Raw genomic sequence first — 23,917 nt, forward strand, 5'->3', positions numbered from 1 at the left:
GACATCGTGCAGTAATAACGGTCAAATACGAAGTATGATCTTTTGTCGGTTGCTTCAATTCAGGAGCGCATTTTGCACGGGACTTCATCGTATCGTCGGGTTCATATTTTCATTTATATGTTAAAGCACCTTTTGTTTGACTTAGAACACCACAGCGGGATGCTCATGCATTTCAGGGTTTATATGTACACGCTATTGATTGGTATTAATGACACTTATTGTACAATACTCACATACATATGTATGTACATACATGGTACTGCAATGGCAGTCATTGAATCTCATTGTGGTCGTTTTCAGTTGTATTTAGTGTGAAATGATTGTGGGTGCTACTGCTTTGGCTCCTCTCCTGCCGCTAACATTATTGCCGTCTGCTGACTACTAATCTATTGTGTAGGGATCGTATGAATGGGTGTATGCGTTATACATAGGTTTGTTGTATTTAAGCAGAAGAAAGTATGTATTTACGCTATTAGTAACAACCAAGTATGCTATAGCGGTATACCCGTAACACTGAAATGAATGTGAAAATCTGAAAATATTTTATAAGAGTTTCATGTTTGTGGAGCACGTGAATTGCATGTGGTAATGTACGTGGGGTGTTCAAGAATTAGCGGGAATAGTAACATTTAATTTAAGTATTTCACGGGTTTGGAGAGTACAATTTTCCACATTTTTGCATAATAGCAAGTTTGAGCGCTGATATTAATATGGCATCTATTTTATTTAATTTTTTTCTTTTCAAATTAAAATATTATGCTATAAATTTCCTCTAATTTCATTAAAAAATATTTTTCTTTAATATTTTTTTGTTATTTTTTTATATTTTTTCTTTTCTAATAAAAGCCATAACATTAATGTAGACGAATGTATACATGTTTTTTCTCAAACAACCAAAATGTGGGTTTGTTTTAACACACCATGCAGGCTTTGTTGCAAGTGCATGCTTAAGGACACAGCTTGATACCCATACGCACATACACACATTGTACCTAGGCTCAGGCGTTTTCAATGTAGTAATCAAATGTAATCTGCACAAATTTATATGCGGCATAGTACTAGAAATCCCCTTTGTGCAACATTGTAAGTACTAGAAGTTTTCTTCGACAAGCGTTATGATTCAATTGAAAGTCAAAGTTCAATATAAATACGAGGGCTGCTATATATAAATATTTCTGGCCTAATAATGAAAATAGGAATATTTATCAACGAAAATGGTTTTATTGTTTTTCGAATTATTCTCTATCAAGATTTATACACTTTTGCATGCGCTCAAACCAATTTTCGAAGCACTTTTTTTGAGCGATTGTCAAATTGTGCGGGATCCAACGAGAACAAACTTGTTTTACGGCCAGGTGTTAATGCAATATCGAATGTAGGGTATACTATTTTTGTTTAACCAATGGTAATTTGTAAGAGCTGAAACTAAACAAGTTATCATTATATTCCCAATGTTTGTCAGTCCATCCGTCCGTGCAAGGATCACTAACGAAAAGCTTTATAAGCCCCAAAAAAATTAAAGTAAGAACGGCACCGGAAAATTGCGTTGGCATAAAAAAGTAGAAAATGTGCGTACTTTTCTACGAATACGTTTTTTGTAAAAGTATTTGATTAAAACTCTTTTTCAACAAATATTTGTACAAGGTTGGAGTTCTTTTTTTGTAAAACCTGGTTAATCTAAGTTTGTTTAACCTGCTGTGAAACATTTTTTGTTGTTTTGAGTTCAAAATAGTCTGTTCGAAAAAATAAGTACAATGCATAAAAAGTTGCATTACAATATTTTTACTGCGTTAAAATATACACAAATTTCTTTATATTTAGTATTAAGTTGTTCTTCTACGAGAAGAATCTACAAAAGCGCGTTTTACGTCTTTACGTCTTTTCTTAACATTCATCAATTGCATTAAGGTCCTGGTACAGTATACTCTCGAAAAGTAAATTCTCAGAAAGTAAATAATCGCGGAAAAGTTAATCACCTTTAAGATTACACATGCACCTCGAAAAAGTAATTTTTTTAATTTTTTAATTTACTTTTCAGAGAGTGTGATAAAAAATTCGAAACGAAGCAAGCAGCGTTTTGTACGATGTTGCAAAAACACTTACTCTCTTGTTTATCGCGTCTTTTTAGTAAATAAACTCTCCTACTTGATCCACTGGTTTAAAAATGAAAACGATGCAAATCAGATGACAGACATTTTGAATTGTCGTACAAAAATGGTCAGAAAATATATTGCAAAAGAAAAAAACAAAAGAATATTCAAGATTTTTTCTCTTCATAGTAAATACATATGTATGTATGTAAATGTAAATATGTTTTTCATGTAAATCCATATGTTTTATTGAAGCAAATAAATGAATGAATTTTTTAAGTTTAAAAATGCATTTAATATTATAAAAACAGATAATTTATGTATATATTTGGAAAAGTAAATTATTCGAAAAAGTAAATTACCCAAAATACCAATCGATTTACTTTTCGATTTATACTGTACTACAACGACTAAGCCATTAGATCAATATTTTTGCTACGAAACACTCCTTAGCTCTATTCGAGATATGTTTTGAGCCATTATCTTATGCATATTATCAAGACAATAAATAGTCCCTATGATACTTACCAGAGGTTTAGCACCTGTTCATTAGGGCATCATCATAACGTCAGCTTAAGGTCCCCATGCTTCGTCTTCTTCTTGTATATTTAGAGTTTATTGACTGATTATATGATCATATAATGTTGTTGTAGTTTTGTTTTTTCTTCACTAAAGTCCAAATAAACAATGTATTAAGAAGTCTATGCCAAACTGGCACATTTTCCTTTATAAAATGTCTAGCGAATTCAAGTCGCCGTGTGCACACTTTTCAATAAGTCCTTTTCTTAGACTTTCGGGTTAGCTGATATTAACCATTTTCTTATTGATGAAGTTAATATTGACAATTTTATTTATTTCTTTACCTGTCCGGCCGCCTCTAGACTGGCGCCTTTTAACGGTTCTTGTGATTACTTCATCCTTTTTATCGGAAGTCTTTTGGTGCGTTCCTCTCTTTTCAGCTTTCAGCAACTGATTTTTGCATTTTCATATCATTCCGCTTAAAAATTCCTAATATAGGCAACCTCTTTTATTTCCGCAATCAATTTTTAATAACTTCTCGCAGCTCAATAGAAAAATGTCGAGGTCTATATGTTCGTACGCTAGAAATAGAATTGAACCCGTAACGACTCCTCTAGTACTCATATAATTAGTATAAAGACTTTCATTCCACATATACTCACTGTATATAATTTCGTTCCACTTCGATTTATTTATATCGCACCAGCATTATGCCTTCTTATAAGAATGATGAAAGATATAAACGATATATTCCCAAAAAAATACAAACAATAAAATTATTTAGTGTTCATCAAGTTGATTTTAATATTCATAAATTTTTAAATAGTTAATAAAAATGCTTAAATAAAACAAACCAAATGTTTAATAAAAACAAAATAACATGATTGTAATCCGCTCACGGTGTCGACGTTTAACGAGTATGGAATCCTTTTTTTATTTATTTATTTATTAATTTTTTTAGAAAAAACTCTTATATTGGGTCGAAGTGTTTTAATTTATTTCAACTTTGACTTAGTTTCGCAACAATCGTTATGCTTGCCTATTGGAGTGGCAACGGTCAATTTGATATCTTGCAAATATCTTTTCAAGCATACATTTCCAACTAACTCAAACGTATTAATTTCTTTTCAACACAAGCATACACACACATATATACACTGTTGAATAAGCATACAAAAGATGCGTTCAACAAAAAAAAAATATTCAATATACAACAACTAAAACGCAATCAACCGATCAAACCCCTTTTTTTATCAAGCACACACCAAAGCAGCAATTATACGCGTACTAGTCCTAATATATATTTAAATGTATATACATAGAAAAACATAGCTACGTGGTATGTCAATAAATAACGGGCATTTTCATTTATAGGAAAAAATATTATTAGTTCGTCTACATTAATGTTGTCGCATTAAACTTAGTCCCAATTAGATAGTTTTTATAGATACCTCGTATGTTTATGTTTGCAAGGACCTTTTGGAACTAGAAAAAGTCACACGCCAAATCAACTTACTATTATAGAATAAAAGCTTTTAAGCTGGACGATATTCGGCTACGGTGACCTTTTAAACTCATACCACCCGCCAGTAATGCCTGCACAAAGATCAAATAGGTTTCTTCAAAGCTTTTTGCGATATAAAATATAAAAGGAAAAATGAAAGACAAGACTTGCCAAAGTATCAGTATAAAAATCAATTCAAAAAAACACGAATCAAAAGTATTTGTACCAAATCACTTGAAATCATGAGCGGCGTACCCCTTTGCTATCAGCATAATCTAAGAAACATTCTCTCTTTGCGTTTAAGTGCTCAACTAAATGCATAAGGGGATAAACAGTGATTTAACGGCAATCTCAGTGTGTAACGCAAAAGATAATAAAACAAAAAATAGTATAAAAAATAGTAATAAAAGATGAATGAAGAAATGCGCAAATTTTTGCAGTCCAATATTATATGCCATGCATGTCTTTCTTCGAATTGGAAAATTTGATAAACAAATATTTCCCATATACATATGTATGTGCTACATACTCGTATTCGGTTCATAGCGTCTTCTTAGTTATTTAAAGTATGACTTTAATGCATTTGCACTATTTATGAATTTGAGCATAAATAATATATATAGAGAGCGTAAATAGTATTGTTATAATGAATTTCCGTCTCCGTACAGGTCACAGCGGCGTAAATCAGTTGGGTGGCGTATTCGTGGGTGGTCGCCCGCTACCTGATTCCACACGACAGAAAATCGTTGAACTGGCCCACTCAGGTGCACGACCATGTGATATATCGCGCATATTACAAGTTTCTAACGGGTGCGTCAGTAAGATTTTGGGCAGGTTAGTACTACTCTCTGAAGCACAGCTGAACTTCGCTAACTTGAATCACCGTAATTCCCTAAAAAAACTTGGAGGTAGAGAGACTTCGAGTTATGGCAGGTAATTTGAACGCTATTGCCGGGTCAAGAGTTCGAGTTATGGAAGTTCAACTGTAGTGAATCAAATGTTATACCTATGTATATGTTTATTACAAATTCAAATCTTTCTTCAATGAACTGTTTTTAGATATTATGAAACTGGCAGCATTCGACCACGTGCTATAGGCGGTTCTAAGCCACGTGTCGCCACTGCGGAGGTTGTAAGTAAGATTTCTCTCTACAAACGGGAGTGCCCTAGCATCTTTGCGTGGGAGATACGCGACCGGTTGTTGCAGGAAGGCATTTGCACTAACGACAACATACCCAGTGTAAGTTTTGTAACTGACAAAAAATATATACGTACATATACCTACTATATATATACATACTATTTTTATAAAAAAGAAACTATTGAATATATTTCTAGAGAAAATAAAATATTAAAAATATTTTTTATAAAAAGGAAAACATTGGAAATACAAACAAGAAAAATATTGAAAATATTTCTAGGAAATAAGACAATATTGAAAAAACTTTACAAAAAGGAAAATAGCGAAAATATTTTTTATAAAAAGGAAAATATTTCTAGAAAAAGAATTGAAAATATTTTTATGAAAAGGAAACTATTGAAATTATTTTTAGAAAAAAGAAAATAGTGAAAATATTTTTATGAAAAAGTAAATATTGAAAATATTTCTAGAAAAAAACAAAATATTGATCAATAATTTACACAAAGGAAAATATTGAAAATATTTTTATAAAAAGGAAAATATTGGAAATATTTTTATAAATGTTAAATTTATTAAAGTTTCTATTTACCACGCTGTACCGTGCACCGTTTGCATGGCACACTTTTTGACACCCTAAACGCAAATGTACTATCAAATCAATTCAAGTATATTCAAGTATATGCAGACTCTAGAAAAAACCACAAATAGTTGATACTACATACATACAGCCACGTAGATAAGCTGCGAATGGCAAAGTTTTCTACTATATTAATATTATCTGCAATGCTTATTTAACTTTATTTTTAAGTTAAGCTCGTTTTGTCATCAACTTGCATTCATTTGTATGACCCCTATTGTCCGTAATTTCTTTTTCCTCCCAATTGTTGACACCTCTATCCACCCTTACTGACGCAATCATTTTAACACTTATTTAGCATTTCTTATTTTCTGTCCGTCCTCCTTTCAAACATTTCTTACTGTGTTTTTCTCGCTCTGTTCGCTAAACGCTTCAATGGCCGGAACGCGCTCGGATTCGCTCAAGCAAGCAAATCGTAATACGCGAAACTTTCCCGTCGTAGTGTGTTCAAGCCAATTGGGAGTGAGGGCAACAATTTTGGTTTGAAGAGTGTGAAAACCCCATTGTCGTCGTGACAAGCGTGACGGAATGGCAGTTTTTATTTAATATTTAATTTAGGGGTGAATAATTTAGCATGTTAAATGTTTGAGTTATATATGTATTTGTAAATCTACACACACACATTGGTGAATTATTGATACATTTTGGTTGAAAGACTGATCGATTGGCAGTGACACTCTGTATATGTATGTTTATAGGTACATACATTATGTTACATACATTATGTATTAAAGTTCCGCATATTAGTAAATAAATTTTGAAAATTATTTAGCACATTTTTTAACGACGATATGCACAATAACAATTCCCAAGCGCCTTTAAGGTGTTACATCTAGTTAGAAGCCTTAAAAAATTAAAAGAAATGAAACATTTTTCCTGAGAAAACTTCTAAATTTATTATTATAATCATTTGTATATTATGGTTATAACCGCTATACGTTTTGATAATTTTTTAATTTGTAAAAATACCAGTTCTCCAGGCACTCTGCCAAAAATAGCGTTTTGTGGTGATCACTATATCTCACTATATGATGACTTATCTGAAATGAAAAAATCAAACGGTAATTAAACGAATGACTACGCAAAACGTTTTTTTTGCAAAATGGCGGCTTCTAAAAAATCCGATATTTTTGCATTTGTGTATAAAAAATTAAAAAAAATGTATAGGTAATAAAAAACTTCGGTTAATATATATTCTTATTCTTCATTGAAATCTTAAATTAAAATTGAAAAGCAAATTTAAATATTTGGTCTCATCAAAACCTCATTGGACATAAAAATAGGGTAAAACCAAACAAACAGTGGCTTAAACGTAGAGGTATTATTGTTAGTAATAAGCGGAACATGCTTTGAAATTAAAATTTTGTAGAATATCCTTAATGGAGGAATAGTCACTCCATGCAGGGGTTGAGCTTAGATTCCACCAAATCGGTGGGCATCTTTTAAAGGGTCGTGTACCATGCAACCTGTACTATTTGCCACAAATCAGCTTTGATTTTTGCTTCTTGAATATTTTCCATAAATTTTCTATAGGATTCAGGTCTGGTGACATCAACAACATTTTCCGAAAGCGATTCCGAGGGAGTGTTTGGGGCCATTGTCTTGCTGATATACCCATTTTAAAGGCATTTTCCACTCAGCAAAAGCATATTATCTTCAACTATTTGAACTTAAAGTTCTTTGACCATATTTTTTTAATTCAAAATATTAACCCAACGCCAGACCAGACGTTTCTAATAATACTAAAAGTTGTATTGCTTGATCTCGACTTTTAACTAATCTGCATGTAATAGTTTGAGAATACTCAAGAAATTTTAACTCAGAGGCTATTGCAGCAGATCGAAATCTAATACGTTTTGCTAAATTTTTGAAAAGTGACACTATTATTTTGTACATAACTTTATATAACAAAGTCTGTTAAAAAAATAAGTTTGAAATTTCGCGGGTTACGTACATCCATTTATCTACTTTTTTATTTTGCTATGTTGGTACACTTGCCTCGAACACATGTTCACAGTTTCAACTATATAGCATATTTATTTTGTTTGTAACCGGCATACAAGTTAGACGGTTTTGCGTGTTTGGCGATTTCCTGCTGTCAACTTTGGAGGAGGTGTCCGTTAGGAGAGGCTTCTCTATGCCAAGTTTTTCAGTCCATCTAGCCAATATTGGAGAAAAGCAAGGTCGATTCTTTTAAGTTTGAATAATATTGGAGACTGTAGGAATATGTTTATATGGTATGATTCAATTCATTTATATATGCTCTAAATTCAGCCAAAGAGACAACATGTAATATACACGTATTGGTTCTATGAGAGAGAGAGAGGTTAACTTCCTGGGCGAAAATAATCACATATATTAGAGTTAGAATTATCATTTCGTTATCCTGTGCAATTTGATGTACATAATTCTATATATGTATATATATCTAGATTAGTTGTAGGCGTTACGAAAAACCGTTTTTTACGCTGTAAAAAAACAAAAAAACTGCGTTAATTTTCATAAATCTGAGAACAGTACAAAAGTTGCCGTCACAAACGTGCTTTGAATTCATCAAGTTTTTTGTTTTCGATTAGATAAATTGTTATATAGTTAGGTAAACGAAATTCGAAAATCTCTCAGTAGCGATAAGTCCTAAAGCATATTAAAATCCAACGAATACACATTGTAGCTAATAATTTAAATACACTGGCTGACAAAAGTCTACACACTCCCGCGTTGGTCGTTGTTGTGAAAATACCAAACCCTTTTAGAAAGATGTGCTGATACAGTTACTTTCATATTTTTTAATTTTTAAGATGAATCAAAAACCAACTGTTTTTTTTAAACAATTAAATTTTTCGATATGCCATATTTTGCACGGACTCTACAATTTTATATTATAATGTTAAAAACATATCATGGTTGGAAGCTTATTGTTATTGCAACAATTCAAAATTTTGATTGTACTTTTGGTGAATGGGACTACGCGAAGTAACGTCGCGACGACGAATATCTAATGAGATTTACAGATGTACATATATATATATAAACTTCTAACGATGTAAATTTTATAAAATCAGCAATACCTAAATAAGTTAAGCATAGCTGGCTTTAGGCGGGATGCAATATTAGTAATATATGTAAAATGTATTGATATAAAAATATTGAAATAGCCGCAAATCTTTTTCAGAACTTTATCCATGCGAAATATGTAGCTCGCATCTTTATTATCGTAGAGAACTCACCTGGACAAGATTTCGAAAATAAACAAACTATTTATAACAGAACGGTGCGTAAACCCCGGAAAGCTAATCCAGTTGAGGGGTTGAAACCCACCAATTCAGCGGTTGAAAACAAATGTATTTTTATAATTTTTTTTAATATATACAATTATATATTTCATTTAAACAATCCTACATATTTGAGCAGTACTTTGTAAAATTTTTATTTAGAAATTCCGAAAACTCTACCCTCAACTTCCATGACATCTAAAAAAAAATTCACTTACCGTGGATAGCATAACTAATTAAAAAAAAAAAACAAAAACAATAAATAAAAAATATTTCGATAGTGCTTGGAAAAATCTAGTTAATGAACGTAGGATAAAATATAATAGGCATGACCATCACAAGCTAATAGCTAAATTATGGACAAATAAAGCGAATTTAGCTTATTTCATATCTTCGCTTAAAAATTAATTGTGTTGGCAATTCGGGCGCGAACTCTCAGCTGATATGTAATTTATTTGAAAAAAAAACGGTTGATTTTATTAATCAAATTTCCTTTTGTTTACCGCTTTTCTAAAATATTCTGATCTTTTAAGGAATCTGCAATCATTATTAGATCCGGGATGGTCAAAATATATATGGATAACGTTTTTATTCGCTATTTTGCACATCGATGGAATTTAAAATTTTGGTTTGTCATTTTTATCTGAAAAATGGGGTTTCTCGCTATTGCCAATTACTTTTTTTTAGAAAAAAACTTATTATTATATTATTGTGAATGAGAAAAAACGATGAACTGGCAATGCTTCTAGTTCAATATACAAGGTATGATAGCTTATGACAAGCCAACATAATTATGTTGGCTAAGTCTTCCATACAAAATAAGCTAATAGCTTAATTTGCTGGTCAAATAAAACACGCCCAAAATTAAAATTTGTATTTTTGACGAAATTTTAACGAAAAAACTCACTTTTTAGTAAAATAATATTAAAATAAAAATAATCGTTTTGAAATTTTTGTATAATATTTTAAAGATATTATACTATTCAATAAGATTTTTTTTCTCAAAAATTTGAAACCCATTTAACCTCTTTACAGCACAGATTCATTTATTTTACTCCAAAGTGTTGTTGCATATATATATATATATTTATATACGTATAAGAAATTATACCGTTACAATTTGCGGTTTATACTAGCTGTAAGGTAGTTTACGACTAGTTCAGTATCTCACAGCGATATATGTACATATGTATGTATGGCCATATAAAGCTAAATTGCAAACATATAAATGTATAAATGCTGCGTTGCTATGTATGTATATGTATGTTGCACATACGATGTCCCTCGTATAATTTTGTATGATAATTTTTTTCATATACTTTTTCCGTCATCTCTCAGTTTGTGACATTTCTGTAGTGATTTTTCCGCATGAATAGGCACCCTTTCAAAAGTAGTAAGGTAGTTGCATACTAAACCAACGACCCATACTGACATCCTGCCATCCTGTCACATGACCACATTTTTTAACACCCAACTGCCGAACACGCGCAAAACCAACAGCAGCACTTCGACAACGGCAAACGATTTCCCCATTCACTTAGTAAACAATAACGTAAATGATGTACCCACAAAAAGTTCAATACAATAACTGAATTTGGTTACAATACACAAAAACAAAAACAAATAGCAATAATAAAATGCCAACTAAAACAACATAATAGCATAAAAGGCTGCGTAAAGCGTTGACAATACCAAAAAAAAAAAAAAAAACAAAAAAGTCCAAGTTCTTTAAACGCAAAAAGCTCTACTTAATAGCGCAAAATAATAATATTTAAAACCCAAAATGGTATACAACAACTGCACGCAATATTCGAAGAAATCTCAATGAATGTTAAGGTTTAATAATGAAAAACTCATTACTTTTCCGCGCGACCAAAAATAACTGAATTGTGTACAGGTTTTAGTAACTAGTTGGATACCATTTCCTTTGCAAAACCTCAGTATTTTTAATTCTAGTATTTTTAATATAGCAGTTCCCTCGCGAAAATTCAGTTATTATAGGACACGTTATTTTTATTTATTTTTTTTCGTATTTTTCAAAAAGTACGAATTTGACGCTAAAAAAGCTCGAGAAATATTTTCTTTTTATGAAAGGGGCAAAACAAAAACAAGAACAAAACTTTCTTGCGGAGGTGAAAATGTGGAAACCGCGAACTTCAGGCAAGCATTTTCGGAATGCTCTCGAAGCTTTAGAAGCAGTGAACAAAACGTCCTTTGGGAATGTTTTCAAGATTTTATGCATATTGGCGTTATTGCCCGTTTCAATAACATCACCGGAAAGAAGTTTTTCAATTTTAAAGAGAATTAAAACCTATTTACGAAATACGACTGGTCAAGATAGGCTGAATGGTCTAGCATCAATGAATATTCATAGGGATATTGATCTGCCAGTTGATGAAATACTAGAAGAATTATTTCAAAAACCAAGGAAAATATAACATGGAATGTGAGATCCCATGTAATCCTCAATTAATCACTGAGCTTCAACGATACTGCTTGTACAAATATAGAGAAAGCTCGAATTATATGAATAACAACAAAGATCTTGTAACTTATTATAATTGCATATAATTTGATGTGATTTTTTTGAATTCCAAACCCATATCAACAAACATATATTTTTCTCTGAGTTTAAGGAGTGTTTTAACACCAAAAATACACACACACGTAGTTCAAATCCGGATGTCTGTCTGTCCGTCCGTCTGTGCAAGCTGTAACTAGATTTGCAAACATCGTAAAATGAAACATCGATGGTTCGATGTATCGATGTTTCTTCAAAACCCATCGAAATCAAAAACATCGGCCATTAAAACATCGATACATCGAAACATCGATGTATTTTTGAAATTTTTGAACTTGTTTTAAATTTAGTGTGAAAAGCTAAGGGATACAGAAGCAGAAGGATAAATAAATGAAATGTAATACGTCTTAAGTTGATACATTTTATTTCACTTAGCATTATATGTCTGTTAAAGTTTTTTCTCAATAAATAACAGAATTTCAAAAGAACGAAATGGAAATTTTTTCACAGTCATTTCTTTTCGATTTTACTTATACGTGATAGTTGCCCTGGGTTTAGAAAACGGTCGTTTACTCGGCACTGAAGAGGCTTCAATGTGTAAATATTAATAAGCCTATTTATACAACTCCGGAAACACAGTATTCATGTCAACCCAAACTCTATTGGCTTCTGATTGGTAGGGGTAGGAGCCGAGATACACTTTCTCTTCAACCTTCCGCCCCTGTAATTGTAGATAACCTTTTGGTGGACCAAATGTTTATTCTGGTTCCAAACATCAAACGAGTATTCTGTTTCACACTCATCCGAAGATTCCGTTTTATCAGCGCGATTAATTTTCTATGAAACAAAAAAAAAGTATTTCCTTTAGCACTAGCATCTTTAAAATGAAGTAATTTGAATCTCTGATCAAAAGCAGTAGCCTACGCCAGAATTATGTAAATTGTATAAATAAATCATAAAAGTAACCGCAGGTCCAAGCGCACATTCCATTTACGAATTCTCCGTATTTTACATAAAAATAATTCCAATGTAATAAAGCGTATCCAAATAGAGGGTTTCGGGTTAATACCCGAAAAAGTGTGAAGTAAAATTTTTATATAAAACATCGACATAAAACATCGTTGAAAGTGACATCGATGTTTTTAGATTCGACACATCGTTTGCATCCCTAGCTGTAAATTGAGTAAAAATTGAGATATCTTGATAAAACTTGGTAGACGTATATCTTGGCATAGAAAGGTTAAGTTTGAAGATGAGTGTAATCGGACCACTGCCACGCCCACAAAATGGCTTTAACCGAAAACGTATGAAGAGCTATAACTAAACCATAAATTAAGCTATTGAAGTAAAATATGGTATGAAGGATCGCACTATGAAGGGGCTATACAGTCCAATAATGGAGGAAATCGGATTATAACAATGCTCACCTCCCATACAAAGGTTGTGTTGAAAACTACTTAAAATGCTTTAATTCAGTAAGACCTTAAACTTCACCAAAAACCTTAAATTTCATTATAAACATGGTACAGAAGAGCTGCAATAAAAATGGTATACAACATTTTTAATTGGTGTGATTCCGTCCACCGGATTATAACAATGCTCACCTCCCATACAAAGGTTATGTTGAAAACTACTTAAAATGCTTTAATTCAGTAAGACCTTAAATTTCATTATAAACATGGTACAGAAGAGCTGCACTCAAAATGGTATACAACATTTTTAATTGGTGTGATTCCGTCCACCTATGGGTCAAAAACCATATCTCCGAAACTACTCGACCAATTTCAATGAAATCTGGTTCATAATATCTTCCTAGCTTCCTAATGATATGTTGTGAAAATAGTCCAAATCGGTTCACAACCACGACTACTTCCCATATACCAGAACTTTGAAGTCAACATGAATCGTTTCATTTACAATATATAAAGTAAGCACTAGTGAAGATATCGGAACAGAACTTTGCAAAAATATTAAGAGTAACATCGTCCTTCTAAAAATCATCGAAATCGGTCCATAAGTTTTCAAGACCCTATATATCGAATATGAGGACCTCAGTGCTTCTAACAAATTTTTTTAACGAAAATATAGGTAAGTCTCTCAGATATTTTGAAGAAACCCAGAGGGAATATGTTTCTTCTAATAATATGTCTCCGTGGCTAAAATGTGAGAAATCGGCTTATAACTTAATCTAGCCACCATATACCTAATATTAGGGTTTCCAACTTTCAATGGACTTTATACCATATATATGACGAATATGTTTGTCAAATTGTGTGTTATATTAATAATATTAAATACACACACCACAAGTACAGTTTAGAGTTTAGATCAGATATAGTTGCAACATTTTGAATATTGCAGCGATTGGACCAATTTCGGTTACATATATAGCAACTCCCCCATTTGCGCACAGATATTTCAGCAACAGATCTATGTGCACCATTGACTGGTATATTTTTCCGAAAACTCCGCTATTTTTTACACGTATGTATGCATGCATATATGTAATATCAATCACCTCATCTAATTTCAATAATTGCCATGAATCCAGTGGTGTCATAGTAATTTTATCGCGAGCTTGTCCAATCAATCCAGGGACATGTATAATACTATTATGATGTCGACTACGTGAGCTGCTGGTGGCTATTTTGGACCATTTGAACCGATATTTGTAATATCATCATCAATTGGCACTACAACCGGTTGTCGGTTTTGGCCGCGTCCCTAAGTCTTCGCCAGTCGTCTCTGCATTGCGCACGACGGCGCCAGTTTGGAATTTCAAGCTTTGTCAGGTCCACATCCACTTGATGTCTCCACCTGAGTTTCGGTCGTCCTTTTCTTCGTCGCCCGCCAGTGGGTACCGTGCCGTACATTTTTCGTGCTGGAGTGTTATCTTCTATTCGGGCGATATGTCCATTGCGCTGGCTTGTATTTTTATGAGCCGCACTATGTCTATATCGCCGAAGAGCTCATACAGCCGAATCCGGTACTCACCAACGCCTATGTGTAGCCATAAATCCTTCGGAGGACTTTTCTCTCGAAAGCTCCTAAGAAGTGCTCACCTTTATTGGTCATCGTCCATGCTTCCGCGCCGTACATCAGGACGGGTATGATGATCGACTTATACAGCACCTGTTTGAAAGAGTGATCCTCCGTTTGATTTCGTGGCTGACCTTGTTGTTTCATTTTATGCTGGAACCTAGATAACGAGGTCTTTAACTACCTCGAAGTTGTAATTGTCAACAGTGACGTGGTCTTCTAACCGCTGAGACCCATTTGCTTCGCTTCTTTTTCTAGGCTTGAAAATGCTGCACACACGGCCAAGTTGTTGCAGCCGACAATGTCGATGTCGTCAGCATAGGCCAATAACTGCTGACTCTTGAAAAAGATTGTGCCAGTACGATTAAGATCTGCAGCGAATTAGGTTATAGAAATCGCTTGATGTCGCCTTGTCTGAAACCTCTTTTGGCATTGAACGCCTCGGAGAGGTCCTTCCCTATTCACTATTTGGAATATGCAGTATTATAATCCCCTTCCCATGATTTGAGTTGGAGAAGTTAACTTCAAGAAAAAATAGACTATCTTCCAAGCAACTAATATTCTCCGCTTCTTCTCAACCACTAATAATTTCGTACCGGGTTCAGCATCGCACTCAACATCAAATTCACCTTCCATAAATTCGCGGATTGCGTTCTCATTTAATTTTTTCCACATTTTTGTTCAAACTACTTGAAAAACTACAAATATTATTTATAAACATAAATTCAAAAATAACGTAATTGGTATCGAGAGTCCATTTGGTCCCCAAACTACTTGTAACTCTGATTCAAGTTAAGAATAATAGCCGCTTATGGGTTTCATATGGGCGACTCTGCTATGATAGTCCACCTTTTTATGGCACGACTTATTATTTATAAACATAAATTCAAAAATAACGTAATTGGTATCGAGAATCCATTTGGTCCCCAAACTACTTGTAACTCTGCTTCAAGTTAAGAATAATAGCCGCTTATGGGTTTTATATGGGCGACTCTGCTATGATAGTCCACCTTTTTAATGGCACGACTTATCGTATCCTCGGAGACCAATTCAGAAAAGTACTACTAGATCTGTTGCTGTGTTGAGTGTGGTGTCATTACATCTAGTTATGAGTCCTAAAAATTAGGTTTTTCGAACATTTTCCCTGTAAAAGCTTCTAAATTTATTATAAAGTGTAAAACTTTGAACCTCCATCGGTTCAGCCATTCCTGACTAAGCTTGCTCTCCGACTTTCAAAACACAGTTTTGAGAAAAACAAAGCGCTACACCGGTCTACTGCTTTCAAATGCAGTAACTTCCAAAATAACCGTCGGATTGACTTCAGTGTGTTTACTTGAATACATGTACACTACGCAAATTAAATATAAATCATTTTTTTTTAATTCTTACTAGATGTAACCGCTTAATAATTGCCTACCGCTCGCGATCTGCTGTATCTGTTGTTGCTGCTGTAGTGGCATAAAACATTCCGCAAATAATTTTGATTTTACAGTCCTTGGCTGTAGAAAAATCCAGGTCCGTTCCGGTTGTGTATTGTGGGAACGATTGGTGGCCAGTTCGAGCCTTTGACAAGTTGAATTGTAATTATTATAAAGGGCTATTGGTATTAAAACTAGAACAGCTAACTTTATATAAATTAATTAATTCCAACGTCGCGGGATACATAATTTTTTTAATAATTTTTAATTTTTTTGTATTTATTTTTTTAATATTATTTCAATTTTCTTTTAATAATTATTTTGTTTAAGAATTTGTTTCAACAAAGTATTTAGTCCTTTTGATGAAACGCGCTGTAAACATACATATATCCAACCTTGAGTTATGGCATTACCCCAAACTTGGCTGCTAAATGATCAGTACAATGCATAATAGCAACACTTAATTATCTGCATAATTTTCCAAAAAAAGGACACAAAAAACTGTTCGACCATTAATACCAATATTTTGAACATTTTTTTTTTCAATATTTCCTTATTTATTAAATCTGCTTGTTTTTAAGCCTAACAACAAGTTATAAAATCTTAAATCTATTTAAAAACTAGACAAGCTCAACCAAGTGATTGAGCTGTATTGGTGAAACGTAGCTCTTTAGTACGCAAGCATATCCCTTCTTTTGCGTGTTTGATCGCAGGAATGTACTAAAGCATTAGCCAATGGGTTTGGGTGATCACGGAGTTTAGATAAATATTTCAATCTGCTGTCCTCTACTTCTTTCTTTACCATAGGGATACCAAGATCTTTATGGATATTTTCATTGCGCATGTACCATGATTGATCAAAGCATTTTCGATTGGAACCTCTGTATTATATCAATATTAGTTACACAGGTCGTACTCCACAGTTGAATGCCATACATTCAAATCGGCTTTATGACCGCATTGTATAAAAGCACTTTGTTGTCTAAGCTAAGTTTAGAGTTTTTATTTAAAAGCCAATTTAAATTTGCAGCTCTTATCTTCATGCACGTTATTTTACTAGATATATGTTTTCTCCACATAAGCCTTCTATCTAGGTGAATACCAAGATAGGTAACTTCATTCGCTTGAGGCACTATAATATTGTTCATTTTTACTGCCGGGCACATTTTTGGTTTTAGGGAAAATGTAACATGCTTGCACTTTTGTTCATTTACATTTATACGCCAGTTTGCTAGCCAATTTTGTTGACATAATAAAGTTTCTTACCATTTAAATATTATTTTTCATTATTTTTTGTTTAATTTTTAGCTGCATTTTATAGCTTTAATACGTGCGCTTATGATTTTTATATGCATAAGCAAAAGACAGCAAAGAGCTCAAAAAAATTGGTCCTTCGGCATTGTCGTCGTCTTTTAAATTTTTCTAACGCTGGCCCGGCGTTTCGCAGCCCTTGTATATATTTTATTTTTTTTGCTTTTTGTTTTTTGTTTTGGTGCGAGGATATTTTTGCCTAATTTTTCCACTTAGTTGAACTTTCCCCCTTCCGGCTCAAAGCGTCTGTCTTGCGCGCTGCCTTTTAAATCACAGTTAACGCTGCTGTTGCTGTCGCGCTGTCAACAACAGACACGGCAAAGTATTAAACGGCAAAAACAACAACAACAACTACGTGAAAAGGCAACGACAAAATCAACAGCAAAAAACAACTGCATAAAAAAAAAAGTAAATGAATTGGCACAGAGTAAAAAAAAATATACGACAGCTGCTATCCTAGTCAGTCAGTCAGTGAGTTAGACTGCAGGCGGCAGCGAAATAAGCAAACAAGACTGCTTTCTCTGCTTCTTCTTCCATTATACCTTATATCGGTTCCAGGCTCAGAAACCAAAGATGTATATATGGTATATGTATGTATATATATTTATAGAAACGTTTGTATGGTTGTACGCGTAGTAAGCTTGTGCACGTGAACAACCAGGCAGTGGGAAAATGCCGGTAATGCAAATTTCATAGCAAATTAGAATTTTTCATTAACAAGAATTTACGGGTACGGCATGAATTGAGCACAAAACAGCATTGCCAGCCAGCCATTGATGGCATACAAGCCACAAAGGCCCCGCAGGTTGTCGTTGCATTGCATTCAAATAATTGTAAAAAGATGTGCAGTGTGCACTTTTGTTAATATTTTCAAATATGCCCATTTAATATACTCGCGCTTTTATGCAACTAATGCAAGTGTATATTTTGTACACGACATATACTTAAGCACGATGCGTTGACAGTCACATATTTTAACTTATCCGTGTGGATAAAAAAAAGTTACGTTTTTCTTTAAAAATTTTAGTATTATTTGTTGAAAACAGCTTGAGTTTATACAGGGCATTTAAGCGTTTTTTATTAAAAATAATCGCTAATGGCAAGAATTCAACCGAAATACTTAACTATTTTTCAACGGCTGTATGTTTAAATACATATATACTATATGTATATATGTACATATAAGTTGGTACATATTACACATTAATTTTATGTATTTATAAATATAATATACATGCATATAATTACACGTATGGTTTTTTCTAAATTACAAAGGTTTCCTCTATAAATCGTGTACTGCGTAATCTGGCCGCTCAAAAGGAACAACAGCAACAGCACGGGTCACTACTAACAAATGGCAATAACAGTAATGGCGGCAGCACCAATAGCAATCCGAATGCAAGCAATCTAACTGGCAGCGGCTCTGTGGGAGGTTCTAGCGGCGGCGGCAGTGGCGTCGATATGCAGTTGCGCACCACAAACACACCTCTCAACTCTGATGGCAGCGTGGGGAGTAGTGTAGATGGTGGTGTTGATGGGGATGCCACTGCGAATAGGAGCTCGGTTGTCACCACTACAGATGCAATGTATGATAAGCTACGCATATTAAACGGCCATCATCAACTTGGCGGCGGTGTTGCTGAATTGCACCCAACTACTGGCATGCCGCCCTCGACGGAGGCGTTGACTGCCACAGCCCCACATCATAGCCATCACCATCATCAGCAGCAGCAGCAACCGCAGCTTCATCACCATCATCATCCGGTACAATCACACACGCATCCACAGCCTCATTCGCATATGCATGTTTCGGGAAATTCCGTGCCGGCTCAAAAGCATACCGCACATACATTAGCGCACACACATCACGCTGCCCAACATACTGTGGCGAATCAGTGTTGGCCACCGCGCCACTACTCTACTTCATGGTACTCACCGCCCTTAGATGGCGGACTCTCTGGAAGTTCCGGCAGTGCTGTGCCAAGTGGCGCAAATAGTGCCGGCAGTGCCGCCATTTCATCGCCCTCCGAAATTTTGACCTCAGCTTTTGCAGCAGGTGTACAACCGCTTAGTCCGCACGGTGGCATAGCGAACGGCAGCAGCGGTAATGGCAGTAATAGCAGCTTATCGTCAGCGCAACACAACGGCTGTCCAATAAGCGATGAAATAATGCTGAAAAAAGGTAAGCGCAACTGCATTCCTATTCGTTAGAGTTAAACATATATACAATGAAGACTACACATACATATCGCTGTCTTCAAAATCGTGTTTATAAGTAGCTAATTATATGCTAAATTACGAACATACATACATATAAATGTGTGCTATATGTACTATTCATGTACATCTTAATATATAAAAATCACGTGTCACGTTGTTTGTTTTCGATGGACTCCTAAACTACTGAACCGATTTCAATGAAATTTTTAACACTGTGTGCAGTTTGGTCCAACTTGAAAGATAGGATAGTTTATAACTCTCCTTATAGTCGCATTATTTATTTATTGCAAATTATTTGTTTATTATTAGCAAAGAGCTATCCACCAGTTGGTGGCGCTAAGTGCGCTATGTTACAATAGATAGCGCTACATTTCTTTATATATTTTCATGGATTTAGGCTGTCATAACAAAAGCTGCCACTTGCTAAAAACATTAAATGAAAATGCGTTGTTTGAAGTTTATATTATTTGGATGTGAGTACATTCATTTGAATATTTGTACGTTAGTTTGTGGTTTGTCTTAGTTTTCTAGCGCTTTTGGATACATATTTATGCATTCGTATATTCATTTATACGTGTGTGTATATATGTGTGTTTTTTTCATAAAAATATTTCATTTTCAATATATGTTCGATTGTGTGTGTAGATAAAATTTGTCAGTACGTGTATACTTTTTCTGTAGTTGGCTTTGTATATTTTTACATTACTGCAAGTGTTTGAATATATTTAAGATTGTATGTATATTTTCTCATTTGTTGGTTTGTGGGTGCATATTATAGTTGGCTTTTGAAAATTTTTACATTGCGGCAGGTGTTTGTATATACGTGTAGTTGATTGTATTTTTTGAAATTTGAATTAGTTTTTGTGGAAAAAAATTTGTTTGAGCAAGTGTTTTTTGTGTGACGTAATTTGTTTCGTTATTATGGTTGGCGATCCTGTTGAAAATCGATCAATAAAAATCACACAGCAGGACAATACTCTCAGCATTATTTCAGATCTACATCGCTCATTTGACACACTTCAATATCCCCTAATATTTTGACAAGGACAGGACGAATATCATATAATTATATGAATTTTAATACAAACTATACATTTTATAACTATATTCCTCTTCTTCTTAACTGGCGTAGAAACCGCTTACGCGGTTATAGCCGAGTCCACAACAGTGCGCCACGCATCTCTCCTTTTGGCGGTTTGGCGCCAATTGGTAATACCAAGTGAAGACAGGTCCTTCTCCACCTGGTCCTTCCACCGGAGTGGAGGTCTCCGTCTTCCTCGGCTTCCACCAGCGGGTACTGCATCGAAAACTTTCAGAGCTGGGGCACTTTCATCCATTCGAACAACATGACCCAGCCAGCGTAGCCGCTGTCTTTTTATTCGCTGGACTATGTCTATGTCGTCGAACAACACATACAGCTCATCATTCCATCTTCTGCGGTATTCGCCGTTGCCAATGTTTAAGGGACCGTAAATCTTCCGCAAAACCTTTCTCTCGACAACTCCTAGTGCCGTCTCATCGGATGTTGACACCGTCCACGCTTCTGCACCATAAAGTAGGACGGGAATGATGAGGGACTTGTAGAGTTTAGTTTTTGTTCGTCGAGAGAGGATTTTACTTTTCAATTGCCTACTCAGTCCATAGTAGCACCTGTTGGCAAGAGTGATTCTGTGTTGGATTTCAAGGCTGACATTATTATCGGTGTTAATGTTGGTTCCTAGGTATACGAAATTATCTACAACTTCAAAGTTATGACTGTCAACAGTGACGTGGGAGCCAAGACGCGAATGCGCTGACTGTTTGTTTGATGACAGGAGATATTTCGTCTTGTCCTCGTTCACCACCAGACCCATTCTTTTCGCTTCCTTATCCAGGCGGGAAAAAGCAGAACTAACGGCGCGGGTGTTGTTTCCAATGATATCGATATCATCGGCGTACGCCAGTAGCTGTACACTCTTGTAGAAGATTGTACCTTCTCTATTTAGCTCTGCAGCTCTTATAATTTTCTCCAGCATCAAGTTAACGAAGTCGCACGATAGCGAGTCACCTTGTCTGAAACCTCGTTTGGTATCGAACGGCTCGGAGAGGTCCTTCCCGATCCTGACGGAGCTTTTGGTGTTGCTCAACGTCAACTTACACAGCCGTATTAGTTTTGCGGGGATACCAAATTCAGACATCGCGGCATAAAGGCAGCTCCTTTTCGTGCTGTCGAAAGCAGCTTTAAAGTCGACAAATAGATGGTGTGTGTCGATCCTTTTTTCACGGGTCTTCTCCAAGATTTGGCGCATGGTGAATATCTGGTCAGTTGTTGATTTTCCAGGTCTAAAGCCACACTGATAAGGTCCAATCAGTTTGTTGACGGTTGGCTTTAGTCTTTCACACAGTACGCTCGATAGAACCTTATAAGCGATGTTAAGGAGGCTTATCCCACGATAGTTGGCGCAGATTCCAATCGTCGGGCATGCTTTCTTCCGACCATATTTCGCAAAGAAGCTGATGCATGCACCTTATCAGCTCTTCGCCGCCGTTGAATATTTGAATATTTGAATAGCTCGGCTATTTTGAATATTTGAATAGCTCGGCCGGCAATCCATCGGCCCCCGCCGCCTTGTTGTTCTTCAAGCGGGTAATTGCTATTCTAATTTCTTCACGGTCGGGCAATGGAACATCTGTTCCATCGTCGTCGATTGGGGAATCGGGTTCGCCATCTCCTGGTGTTGTACTTTCACTGCCATTCAGCAGGCTGGAGAAGTGTTCCCTCCACAAACACAGTATACTCTGGTCATCAACCACTAGATCACCGCTGGGGGTCCTACAGGAGTGTGCTCCGGTCTTGAAACCTTCAGTTAGTCGCCGGATCTTTTCGTAAAATTTTCGAGCATTACCCCTGTCGGCCAGCTTGTCAAGCTCTTCATACTCACGCATTTCTGCCTCTTTCTTTCTTTTTCTGCAAATGCGTCTCGCTTCCCTCTTAAGCTCTCAGCTATATTCCTAGGTAATAATTTAAATGTATTAAAAAATAAAAAATATATATATAAATATATGTATATATGTACATAAATTATTCACAGCAAAGCGTGCCCGGGTTTACTAGTATGTATATATTTCAAAGAAATTGTTTGAAAATCAAAATTTCACATTTTCCCATTTATTATAATATTTTTTTTTTTTTCATTTTTATTTTTACTATAATTGAAGTTTTACAAATATAAAATACATATGTATGTATGGCGTTCCGGTAAGCCTTTACCATAGTCACATGCTAGCTGTTCCCTGACCTCTTCACCTTTTTTAGATCACACTTTATCATCACCTTACTGGTCAATAGAACAGATTTCGGGCTTGCTCGCTGGGTAAACTCCACTGGTTCAACTGTTTTTCTATTGCATGCCATTGAATCCTGGTTTGGTTGACGGTCCCAAAACGACATTGGGTTTGAGCTTAAATAACCACAAAAATCCTATAATAGTAAATCTATTAAAAATGAGACAAGCCCAAGAAAGTGATTGAGCTGTTTTGTTGAAACTTTACTCTTTGGTACGCAGGCATATCTTAACTTTTTAGGCGTGTTTGAACGCAGGACTGTACTAAAGCATTAGCCAATGGGTTTGGGTGATCTCGTAGTTTAGATATATATGTATTTATTTCTGCTGTTCTCTACCTCCTTCTTTACTATAAGAATATCAAGATCTTTATGGATATTTCCATTACGCTTGTATCATGGTGAACTCGTGATTCTTCCAAGCATTTTGGATTGGAACCTATATATTATAACTGTGTTAGTTGCAAAGGCTGAATACCACTTTATCGAACGCCTGAGCTACATAAGTCTAGAAATATAAAAGAACAGTACTCTCTATGCTCAAATGCATGCAGGTGTACGAAAGCTAGATGAAGTTATGACCCGATTTCACGCATTTTTAGTACAGAGGACACATAGAATATACGAGAGTTTTACCCATAATTCATTAATTAACCACAATCACTGAGGTCCACATATTCGATACCTGGGCCTCATTAGGTGTATGGGAGCTAGGGAAAGTTCACACACTTTTAGTACAGAGACTATTTGAAGAAAAAGAATTATACTGAATTACATAAAATTATCTGAGAGATTTACCGTTATTTTCGGTAAAAAATTACACCTTAGTTGAGTTGTTCATGTTCGATATGCGTGGTGTTGAAAAGTTATATTCCGATTTCGAGAATTTTCCCACAAGTGTGGCATCACTTGTTAAATACAGT

The 23,917-nt window shown here is 34.8% G+C and overlaps 1 protein-coding gene across 6 annotated transcripts in view; it reads left to right on the forward strand.

Annotated features, from left to right (window-relative positions):
• LOC105219314 (paired box protein Pax-6) overlaps positions 1–23,917 on the forward strand; it is a 59,058-nt gene that overhangs the window by 16,571 nt on the left and 18,570 nt on the right. For all 6 annotated transcript variants that reach the window (XM_029044944.2, XM_029044947.2, XM_054235407.1 and 3 more), the window contains 3 exons: positions 4,782–4,947; positions 5,173–5,353; positions 18,728–19,634. In XM_029044944.2, coding sequence (XP_028900777.1) covers positions 4,782–4,947; positions 5,173–5,353; positions 18,728–19,634 — 1,254 coding nt within the window. The remainder of the gene's footprint in view (positions 1–4,781; positions 4,948–5,172; positions 5,354–18,727; positions 19,635–23,917) is intronic.

The sequence above is a fragment of the Zeugodacus cucurbitae genome, chromosome X, assembly GCF_028554725.1.
Source record: "Zeugodacus cucurbitae isolate PBARC_wt_2022May chromosome X, idZeuCucr1.2, whole genome shotgun sequence".
In the NCBI taxonomy this organism is placed as follows: Eukaryota; Metazoa; Arthropoda; class Insecta; order Diptera; family Tephritidae; genus Zeugodacus; species Zeugodacus cucurbitae.